The 12073-nt window shown below is 46.7% G+C and overlaps 1 protein-coding gene across 1 annotated transcript in view; it reads right to left on the reverse strand.

Annotated features, from left to right (window-relative positions):
• gli3 (GLI family zinc finger 3) overlaps window positions 1–12073 on the reverse strand; it is a 92921-nt gene that overhangs the window by 46142 nt on the left and 34706 nt on the right. The window contains exon 3 of the mRNA XM_034108281.1: window positions 8353–8598. Within this exon, the coding sequence (XP_033964172.1) occupies window positions 8353–8598 (246 nt within the window). The remainder of the gene's footprint in view (window positions 1–8352; window positions 8599–12073) is intronic.

The raw sequence follows: 12073 nt of genomic DNA on the forward strand, positions 1-12073 counted from the left end.
ACGCAAGGCTGGCAGATCGCACTCTGCCCTTCCTCTGTAAATCAATAGATTTGTTTTCTTCTTCTGTGTTCTCTGTTTTCAGTCTCTCTTGCTCAATTGCACTCAAACTCAAACACTTTCTGTGGGTAAATGTAATTAACATTAAGAAAAACAGAAGAAGAGAAAGTGAGTGGTTGAAAAACCCGTCAGCTATGCTCCATAAACAGGCTCTTTCTTCAGCTATACATTCCAAAGCTACTCACTGTCAGGAGTCATTTGTTTGTCTCGACTGAACAAGTCGGCAAATGCCCATCCTCTCTCTTTATGGTTCTACAAGTCTATACATATACGCACAGTGATTTTGTTTAAGCAGGTTATCTCTTTGTGTCAATATATGCAAAGTCAAGTTCAGGATCATTTTTCATTCTATTCAAACTCTCTTCTTACAGTCCAGCAGCATCCATTTTCAACCCACTCCCTCCTCCAGAAGTCGCACAAATACCTTAATGGAACTCCGGCATCTGCAAGACATTTACTAAGCCGAGTCAATCTTAACAAATTGCACGCTAGCAAGAGGACCTTTCCCTGCTTCAGAGTGGAGCTAAGCACGCACACTGCTCTTCCAGGGGCCCCCAGCACCCTCCAGACCCCAGCTTGCCCCCCCCCCCCCCCCCCCCCCACACTTTCCCAGCTCCCTGTATCCCAGTGTGGATCAGGGAGTGAAGGTTATTTCACGAGGCCTCTGCGGAGCACCAATCTATCTCCTACATTTGGTGAATTTCTCCAGATTGGGATAAGCTGGGGAGCAGAACAAAGCGCTATGCGTTGGCCCTCCTCCCCCCCTTCTCCCTAGCACCCCCTCTACCCTACCCCACCCTCCAGCCTCCCAGCTGGGAAGAGATTCACACAGCAGTTTAGTAGCTGGAACACTGTGGTGCTACACCTTTTTCCCCTACTCTCTCTTTATCTCCACACATTCTCTCAGAGAGAAGGGAGTTGATTTAAACCTCAGGTTAACTCACCGGGACTTTGCTACATTTACTTTGCTTCAACTCCCCCCTGTGTGATTTACTCAAATACAAGGCTGCTTTAAGGTTCGATCTTTTTTGATATCTTTATTTAGGAATTGGGATCAGAACAAATGTGTTCTGACAAAAATCTTTTTAAGGAGTCCTTTGAATGCCTGCATCATAAATGTGTGATACATTAGTTGGATTTACCGTGACATCTATATATGAGCCAAGGCCATATCAGTGACAGTGTTCATGATTGCCACAGCTGTATCAGGCTACCCAGTGACAGACTGACCCTCTATAGCCCTGTGTCAGCGCCCCTCCCAATGCAGGTGATTCTGAAACGGCATGTGGCTGTGGCTGTGTGATAGTGACTGTGAGGCTAATATACCTGCATATAACATAACACCCTGGGCTGGACACTGCTATTGAAAACTTCTCAATTTTGAATCATACTGAGAGGCCAGAGACCAAAACCCGGTCGTATTGTAATGTTAACAAAAATTCCATGTAGCTATTGTTTTCAATTCAGATCATGTGCTATGAATATCAAGTTGCAGAGACTTTAATCTTGGTTACGAGTGGTAATCCATCACAGCGAGCGTTTTGTCACCTTTATTTATTTTTGGTCAAAATGGTGTATTATCGCATGGTAATGTGGTTAAAAGAAAGGGCCAGTCTCAACATTCCCCTCGGTGGTGCAATCAAAGGAAAGCCATTGTTCAGGCTGAACTGCCAAAGAGGCAACGCAATAGTTATATATGTTACAAAAACATGTAAAATGTTGTATTTTTCATTTCTTCTCTTGCCGTTTGAGATCCTCAGACTTAGGAATACTTTGAGTATATAATGGTTCCCAAGCGAGTTGTTTTTTTCACATGTGTTCAAATAAGTGGAAACCAGTGGCTGCCACGGAAGGTGGGAAATCAATCTATGAACATATTGTATTCTTTGGAAAATCATGCATACGTGATTTTACAAGCCCAACTTCCAAAACCACTAGTGCAATCCTTTAATATGTTTTACATTCAAATGGTAATTCCCCCTGTACTGTAAGTCTATTCCTTTATTTTCCACTGAACCCCATATAGCCATTAAACAACGTCTGTGGAGGCCTCTAGAGGTACGTGGCCATTATTTGGGCTAATGGAGGAAACTGTGTGTCACAGAGCAAAGACAAAGCCCAGTGTCACAGCAATCAGACAAATGGCTGCTGGGCGCTGCAGGGCCAGACAGGGGTCGACGCTTCTGGACCAATTAGATCTTATAAGTGCAACAACAGCTGGAACTCTGATTCTCCCTCTCTTTGCGTTGCTGTCACCTTACCCTCTCTTTCACCCTCTCTCACTCTTGCATCGTCGTCCTAATTCTTCCAGTTAATCCTGCTCGCTGTCTATCTCTTTTGATTTGCCTCTCTCATTATTCAAAGGCGCATCCTCCTGATCTCTCCCCTTTCCCTCCTCGCAGCATCCCAAAAACAAGGACAAACTTGTAATCCATTTACTGCACCCCTGTCAACAGATTCCACCCAAATAATCCTGAAAGACTTACAACCAGGCCTAGGTACTGTCAAGGGAAGGGGAGCAAATAGGAGGCCGAATGCACAGGGGACAGCAGTGAGAGCCATGGAGAAAGAGGGAAGAGAGAGGGAAATGTACAAGGGAAGTGGAGCAGTGAGGACACAGACGGAGGGAACTTGTCACAGTGATTTGGGTCTTTGTCACGCAGGTGGCGCCCAGGGGTTCCCTCAGCCTGGGCACAGAGACAAACTGGGGCCCATGTAAACCTTAAAGAGGATTAACCCTGCCGGAGCGCTTTAATGAGACCTGAAAGTGGCGGGCACCGGAGAGCCCCACTGATTGAGCCGCGCTCCAGTCGGCTCCCAGCGGTCCGCCGGCCCAGTGGCCCAGCAGCGCTGCTACAGCCCCGTAGCCTACAGCTGCCTGCTCACACTGAGCCACATCAAAGCAGCCTGTCTGGGAGAACCCCGAGACAGGAGGGGAGGCGGGTGGGCATGAGGGAGAGAGTGAGTGAAGGAGATGTGGGAGGAGGAGGGAGATGAGGGTGCCTGGATGGAGGAATCCCTTATCTCCTCCTGAGAGGATGCTGCTCTGTGGTGCGAGATTGTCTGGAGCTGCCACCTGTCCCAGGCATCTTTAAAGGCAACACTAAAGCCTGTGATGGGCCTGACCTCCTTGAGCTCCCATTCTTTTATGTCTCTCTTCATTTTATGCTTTGTTACACCCCCTCCTCCTTCTTCTTCTTCTTCTTCTCCACTTTCCTCTCTTATTCTTACCCCTCTGTCTCACATACTCAGCCTCTCTCTCTCTCTCTTTTCTCCAGTGATATCTTACATTTCACCAGGCTGCTGGAAACATTTTAATGACACTGTGTTCATCAGCCTCCTCTTGGTGTAGAACAATATATACTCGCGACCCTAGAGCAAGAGCAAGATACGGGTTGTTGGCTGAAGGGATAAGGGTGCTTATCTTTGCCACTATGTGAGAGGAATGCAAATACAAAAAGGAGCGATGAGATTCGGATATACGAGAAGCAAACATGAAAAAAGGCATGAAATAACTTTGATTCCTTCGGAGCACACAGAGGTGATTATCCTACTGGAGACTACAGGGTAACTTAAAGAGGAGAGAAAAGGCTCATGGAGCCCCATAAGCATTTTGTCAACTTAATGTCATTGTTGGCTGAAGTTGATTCTCCGTTTGAATGAACAAGATGCAGCAAATCTTCATTGAAGTGCTATTGTTTCTGTTTGCCTCTGTGACTTGACTGATTAACCAAACACATTTTAAAAGGAAGTAAAACACTCTGACAGATGTTGTGACAATGATACCAAGAAATGCTGAGTGTTCTTCTTTGAACATCTTAAGTTCTCTGGAAATTCTTCTTAGCCCCTTCACATTTAATCTTGTCATTGTTAATAAGAACTGGCATTATTCAGAGATATTCTGTTCACACGGATCAGCTTTGTGGCAAGAGCACCACATGACCCTAAGATGGTATGAAAGTGCATTCTCGCAGCACTTCAAACTCTGCTTAACCCCCGTAAATCACCATGCGCTACAAAGGGGCACATGCATGAGAATACGGCCCATCGTACGGCGTGAGATGCCTCTAATAAGCTGTATAAAAGGGGATCATCTGATTATCCCTGGTGCGCTGGGCCAAGGAGCCACAGCAGAGCGCTGGCCCATGTTGTTCTTTCTTGATGAAAGGAGGTGGGTGGAAGGGATCCCTCTCCATTGCCTGCAGTGTGCCCGAGGCGTCTCTGTGCCGGCACACCTCTGGGGGACGACATCATGCCACCACGCTCAAAAAGCCAATATTGAAACAATCACAAAGACAAACACTTACCCTTGAAACAGGCACGTGTCTTCTCACCCTAGGCTCTCTTCTGTACTCCCAGTTCTTCTGGGGGAGGCTGTTTGAACTTAGCCAAGCCAGCACTTGTCATGTTTTAACCAACAAGAGGCCAGAAAGTTTGTTCTTTCAGAGTGCTATGTTGTAACTTTTTTCCACCTTCACACATGCTCTTTTTTTATTCTATTTTCCACCCGCTCTATCAAGACATACGGAAAGGTCCCGTGCAGTCCATATGAACTGAAAGACCGAGCACTGTAATTAACTGTGGAGAGCAGAGAGGCCATTGTTGTGCGGATCACGTTCAGATTGGTGACAGCTAGCTCATTCAGTTCAGTGGTCAGCTGCATTTTGATATTGAGGCAGACAGACTGACGCCAGGGCAGCGGCTGGCGTGTTACGGCCCAGTAGACCTGAGATCAGCCCAGCACAGCAGTTTAGAGTGTAACCCCTGTGACTGGACACCCACCACCCCCACCACATCGTAAAACCCCGGGACGGGTGTTTACGCCATGGCTCAGTGTTACTGCTGGCTTTCCCAGAACACAGGGCCACTATGATCCAGGTAGCAGTCACCTTTGGACAGGCTCAGAGAGCAGGGTTACTGAGAGACATGTAAAGGAATCCTTCAGCCAAGAGATCCATACTTTCACTGCCTTAAGCGTAGCAGGCATGGTTTGTGAGATCAGCCAAGGACAGCAAGGCTTTGGTGCGGGGATTAGGCCGTGGCAGCAAAATCTGCGCTTGATTTCTTTTAAGGAGCTAACCTAAAGACTATTAGACTGATAGGCAGCCATCACAGCCTGGATACACGTTTAAAAGGATGTCTCTGCTACTATTAATGACCTACAAAACTTAGGGCACTTCCCCGCCAATATACTTATGAACTGTCTTTAAAGCTTGGCGAATGTACTTTCCTCCAGTTGCCATTGTTTCACTAAACATTCTCGGGGTGTTTCTGTGCAGTTTTAACATTTGCAAGAGAGCTATTGAAAAGGATGTGCTTTAAGTCCCTCCATGGATGTATTTAGTCTGGCAAAGAAGGGCAAGTGTTTAAGAAAGAGACACTTTAAAGAAGAAGATCCCCTCGGAGGAAGCAGAGATGCTTTGCCAGCAAGTGGGCTCACTGTTGCTGCAAGACCACTGACCGGCTAATCAGCATACAATGTAAACAGATGTCGGCGCTGCGCATCCCATTCACACTTCTACACAATTAAGATCTTTAAAAAAACGACTTCTCCCTCATTAATCCACATCTCAATCCTTTCTTCTTATCCCACAGCAAAGCCCCATGTATTAGTGTTGTGGTAAGAAGGATGCGGACTCTTATCCAATGTTTGCCCAAGAAAAGCGGCTAAGACTCAGGCATCACCACAATTAGCTAATGCTAACAATAGGGGCGATGTTTCCTCAGTGCCTCTTCCTTTCTACACTGAAGTGGGTGTGTAAACACAGTCTTAGGCCGCGGACGTATGACGAGTGGGAGATCACAAGTCTGGGTGAATAGAAAAGATTTACCCGAGCACAGGCCCATGAAGATAACCCCCCCCCCCCCCTCTTGTTGTTCGACTCCTACGCCTCCCAGAGATTTGGGCAGCACGTTAACGACCCAGCGACCAGGTGTGGGGAGGCTGCAGGTGCCGTCGCATTTAGGCACATTAAGCACTGACACACACCCGCACTAAGAGTAATCGGATTTACCTGGCTGTCTGCTGCCTGGCGTCGCACACTATGCAAGCACAGCACAAAGGCTTAGGGCCCCCTCTCAATCACAAACACACACATGCACACACCTGGGATGAATTTAGGAGGTGACAAAGCCCTCATACAGAGGGACTACCGCTGGTGGAGTCACGGCTGTGTGTGTGTGTGTGCTTACATGTGTAGGAACCAGAAACCAGAACAGGAGCCAGTGGCTTTTTTACACCTTGTGGCGCAGGAGTGGCGACAGACGCTACAGGCTTCTGGTTCAAAGCAGCGGAGGGAGGGGGGAGGGGAAGTGGAGGTTTTAAGGGGAACCCTTTGGTTGTGCTGACCCGAAGACCGCCGAAGCTCATGGGGATTGAGCTCTGGTACTGGGTTCAATCAGACAGAATGGGACCGCCGCCTTCAGGGACACCCCATGTCCTCAACACCTGGGGCCAGGAGGAGGTGTTTTACACAGCAATGTGTAAAACTCTCATCTCAGATCATAAGTCTTCCTGAACAGTCGAGATCAGAGACTTCAAATCAATGAGAAACACTAGAAACTGTTTTTCATACACCTTTTACAAAGTAAAACATCTGTGGGGGTTTTGAAACCTTTGTTGATGTTAGGGTTAGGGTTGAGTTATTGAATATTTACAGACAAAATGCCGTAACGTCATGATTGATTATTTGACTGGTATTATTTCAATTGATTAATCCTTAAATCATTTTTGACAACAAAAAGATAAAGACAATAATTTTTTTTCCAATGCCCATGTTCAATTTCTAGAGCCCAACGTGACGTGTTTGAATTGAAATTACATCCAAAATGTCAAAGCTGCAAATTCTCCAATTCTTTAGAGCTGCATTTGGTCAATTGTATTCAAATGATTGCAGTGAAATTGAAGTCTTTTTTCCCGGCCCTAACACTCGACTTTTATATAAAAATGTGGAAGAAGCAGTGCTTTAGTAGGATCAAATCCATGTTCATCATGCCTGCAGCTTCCCAGCAAGCATCACTGCGCTCTACTCCAGTGCCTTGTATGATTGCAAGTCTTCCAGCCTCTTGAGCCCCAATGCACAAAGAAAGCCTCTCGAAGCTCTACGGCCCTTTTGACTTTTCCTGCTGCTTTTGAACTCTCCATTTCAGACTGTGACTTTTCCACATGACCCCAAGCCTCAGAGTGACCACCCCTTCTCCCCCACTCCACCCCATGGCTTCACTGGTCTGGAACCTCCAGAGCTCCTTCACACATACCCACACACATACATACAATGAGAAGTGGCAGTGTTGCTGAGTTAGGTCAGGATGTAATGGGCAGTAATGTTCTGCCCTCGAGGGCCCTGTCCACAGCACCATTGCCTGGTTTGGAGTAACCTTTCCCTTAAAGAGGCCCCTTGGTGACTCTCGGGCAACCAAGCACGAGGGAGCAGTAGCTAATGAAGTGGCTGAATAAATAGAGTTACAGTATACGGTTGGGGTCCACTGCAATTTTCATTACTGCCACTGGATTAAAATCTCTCTGTCTCACTCTGTCTGCCCCAATTCAGAGCCAATTTAACCAAACTAACCAAACTAAACAAGCTATCACATCAAATCCTTGTCTGCAGGCTAAGTCCTGGCTACAGTGGTCGCTGAATTAACCTCCTAATCAGCCTCTTACTCCACAATCATCTATCTCCTGTTCTCTTTTTCCACATACACACACAGCTTCACTTTCATCTAACTCCTACTGTTATCCCACCTTTTTTTGGAAATGATCTTTGGTATCTCACTCAAGCCACAGCTTTCCCTACACCACAATCTCTCGGGCTCCATCTCTATTAGTCTCTCTTTCTGTCTCTCTCTCTCTCTCTCTCTCTCTCTCTCTCTCTCTCTCTCTCTCTCTCTCTCCATCTGTTCACTGCCTTTCTCTCACACAGTCTCTGAGTCCCAGAGAGAGAGAAAGAGGCAGAGTAGGGGGTGGTGAGGTTTGACGCGGCGCTGCTTTGGGGCTTTGAAGTGTGTGTTGATGAAGGAAAGCAGAGTACTGTGTTCAGACAGGCTCCTAATGAGGGAATTAAGAACCTACGCTGGCCGTTCCCCATACTAACTTCCCAGGCACACAAAAAGACAAGTGTGCGTGCATGTGTTCGCAAAGTGTGTGTGTGTATGTGGGCAACACTGAGCCTAAGAGAGGCTAATCTGTCAGACTACATCAAGCAACTGGCAGTCCTGCCTCTCACCTCCAGTAAAGAGACTAACATGTCCTTGAGCTTTGTTGTTTCTTTACTTAACAAGTATTTTGTGACTTACGATAGTGTGGGTCTAGGTAGCCGTTGCGGGGGTCCATGGTGAACAGAGTGCCTCGGTATGGAAGGCCATGGTCAGTCAGGTGGGGCAGGGACCCATGCAGCTCCTTCTTGAGCAGGGAGGGGCGTTCTTCTGTGGAGGTGGAGGGCTCCTCGCTGATGGTCCTGTCGTGGCCCCCCCCTCTCGGTGCGTGGGAGCTGATGGCATTGCGTCTCTCACGGTGGTAATGCGGGCCTGAATGCTCGTCCTCTGCAAAGGGGAAAGAGAAAGAAGAATCTGATATTAAAAAAACGAGAGAACAACTAGCTGTGAGGAAGATATTCAAAGTTGGAAAGATATATGAGAATCTCTCTCTCCCTGGTTTATACACATTCACGTTCTGAACACCCATACCCTCGTGAGAAAGTCAATTCACGTAGAAAGCACGGGGGGGGGGGAGCTGGAGATCAGCTTTGTACACGGAAAACCTACAGGGCATTGTGGGTGTAATTCTGCCTGGGTGTACCAGCTGTGGGAGTTCAGAGTCAGAGGGAGTACATGTATGAGCAAATGGACACCATGGATGAAAAAATCCCAAGCAATTTTTTTCGCACAGTTTTTTTAAAACTCTGTTCTCAAATTCAGCTCGGTCTAATCTCTCCATAAAGAAATAGATTCCCATGGAGGAGGCTACGCAGGCTTCCTGTCTGCATTCCAAGCTGCCCATTAACCAGCGTCATGGGTTTTATCAACCCCACCCTCCTTTATTCTCCTGTTTTCTCCTTCTCCCCACTCTCTCAGTTCTCAAAACTAAATCTGTCTTACTCTAAGGGTGACATTAGGAGGAGGAGTAGGGTCTCAGGAGAAAGCTTCCTGGCATGCTGGGTAAAGAGGATAAATGTGGACTTAAGTTCAAGGGCTGAGCGTCACCAAAAAGGCATGACCCCTGGCCCTTAGCCTGACCTATGAACTGACATGTATAAAGGTCAGCTAGCCTCCTGACCTGGTATTAACCTTTTCTGTAGTACAATATAGACTTACTCAGAAACTGGCAGAGCATAGAACACAATAATGATGGCTAAAAATGGCTTGAATGCTTTTTACCTTTGAGGTTGCATTTGCAGATCAAGGCGCTTTACCAACTGCTGTCCAATCAGGAGAGGTCTGCGCTCTGTTTAGGCCCTGACTCATTTCTCATTCGCTTCTGTGAATGGCCTCGATGTGTAGCCGCGGTTACATGCAATTCACCGTTGAAGGAGATGGTTTTCATCAGTGTAATCAAATGTTCCTTCCTGGGTTCATCGCGCTCACTAAGAATCTGGCAATATGCCGTTGTGTCTGTGCCAGAGGTTCTGTAGTAGGGCTCCCCCACTATGCACTGCAGCCCAACAGAATCCAACAGCCAATTAACAACAGAGGAGATTGCCAGATTAAAGAGCACGACCATAAGCACTGAAGAGGGCCGACATAATGCTGCACCACTTCACAGAAGAAGAGAAGCGGTCAGAAAGGGGGAGGTTAAGAGATAGAAGCAGAAAGAGAGAATGACATTGAGAGAGGCGAAGAAGAGTGAGCAGAAGGAGCAACCCACAGGTCCCTCTTTTATTCCCCTCACTCTCCCACATCCATTACCGGCGTTCGGCCTAGCCTGGCTTTAGCGCAGCACTGGCAGCAGATTCAAGGATTCTTAACGCGGAACTGACAGCCAGAGAGGCAAGCCACTCTCATCCTTAGGAAATGACAGTGTCAGTTATGATATAAGTATTTAATCCTATACTGCACAGCCAGTGATCTTATTAAGGGAATAATGGCACTTATACGGTTAAAGCTGGATTAATAGGTCTGCTCTTGCAAAGCGCAATATTAACATAAAGGGATTTCAGAATTTGGTTCATCTCCTGACTTGGATTGGAAGAGGTCGAGATTGTAAAGTATGCTGGGAGCAAGCACTGCTAAGGTTCGAGCCTGTAGATGTGTGGAGCACAGGCTTCCACCCTTTTGCAACTAGGTGATTGGAAATTGACATTGAAGGGCAGTAAAATGTTGTTCATATCCAGAAGCTCGCTCACATATATTTAATGTTTTGTAAAACGATTCATCACTGGGCTGTAAATAGCAGTTAGGCCACTGTGCACTACAATTGGCCTTTATCATCTTCTGCTCAAGACACCTTTACTGTATGCATTCTATTTATTCTCTATTTCAATATGTCTTGTGAATGTTGTCCCTGTTGTTCCACCTTTCTTTCTTCACCTTCTCCAGTGACCCCCAGTGCTATTTAGATGTGTCTCCCTCCTGCAAGGGAGGTCAAGCGACTAATAGTTCAATCACAGCAGTGTCACAGTCCCACCATCCCCCTCCAGTCACCATGGAAAGCCCACAGAGGCGGTTCATCATTCGACCATAAACCACCTTAAAGGGCTTTATTACTTGAATGTATAGAACCTTAAATGGTTAAACAAACAGTCAGCAGTCCAAGGGTCAATCGACCCTTGGACTGGTAGAAGGAAACAGAAATCTGAAGGTTTCTTTTCTCTACCTCTAGTTGGAAACTTGTTGTACTCTTACAGCATGTCAGGCTTGTCAAAAACGGGCTAATGAAGACAGAGCAACCAGGTAAACACACGCAACTTTGAAAAGTTCACCCATGCAACACTTCTCCAACTCTGACCGTCGGCCCAAAAGACCCTTTCCCTTTTTCCCTCCCTAATTTTCCATTCCTCTTTTATTTTCTTCTCTTTTCTCATGGTTGCCGCATCCAGTCCACCACCAGTTTGCAGGTCTATTCAGCCCAATACAAAAGCAGCAGGCCGGTCCTCTGTGGACCAGAGGAAAGCATGCCTCTCAAAAAAACTGAAAAAAGAACTATCCCGCTCTCTCTCTATGGTGATTGAATTTCTTAACATCTTTTCAAAAAGCGCTTAAATGCCTGGAGGCGAGAGGAAGAAACAAGCTAATGGTGGATGGGGAGCACTGAACAAATTTCAGAGCCCTTTCCTGCTCGCGTTTGAGGTTGAAAGCAGGCTCCTGCCTTTCAAGTTTCAAAGTCCTCCTTCCTCCCGCAGTGTCACTGAAGGATTTGAAAAGAAGGTAATTGTGCTCACTGCCGTCCTGATCAGAGCACACGCCCCAGCTCTAGTATTTCAGGAGCTTTCTCTCCCACTATTATGGTACCTTGTGCTCCATTCCTGCATTCTTCCTCCCATACTACTCTCTCTCTCTCTCTCTCTCTCTCTCTCTCTCTCTCTCTCTCTAAACTTCTACAAATGCACTCTCCCTTGCTCTCCCTCACTTGCTTTCTATCCTTTTTTCACCCCCAGCAAGCCACTCATTAAATCCTAAAGCCCAGGTTTTTCCCTTTTCCCCCTTGTCTGGAGTCTCTATTGTAAAACTGTGGTGCGAATACCTTCAGAGAAAACCCTAAGCATGGCCTTTAATATGGCGGCATAAAAGAGAGCCTGGATGCAATGACAAAATGAAATTTTAAAAGAGATAATGAGATATGGAGTGGGGCCATTTCCTCCAAGAGTTGGGCTCTGGCAAGGGGGGCTTAACTTAAGGGTGCCCAGTCTATTCAGAGACATGAGAAGTGAAACAAAACCCTGGTTGCTTGTTGTTTTTGAAGGTATTCTGAAGAGGCTGAGGTTAAAAACAAGGATTGCTGTCTCTTCACATGCCAACTGTCCTTGACTCTCAAGCATCTGAACTGCCCTCCGGCCTGCACTCAGTACATCTGAGTCTCTAG

The sequence above is a fragment of the Pseudochaenichthys georgianus genome, chromosome 20 (assembly GCF_902827115.2).
Source record: "Pseudochaenichthys georgianus chromosome 20, fPseGeo1.2, whole genome shotgun sequence".
Taxonomy (NCBI): Eukaryota; Metazoa; Chordata; class Actinopteri; order Perciformes; family Channichthyidae; genus Pseudochaenichthys; species Pseudochaenichthys georgianus.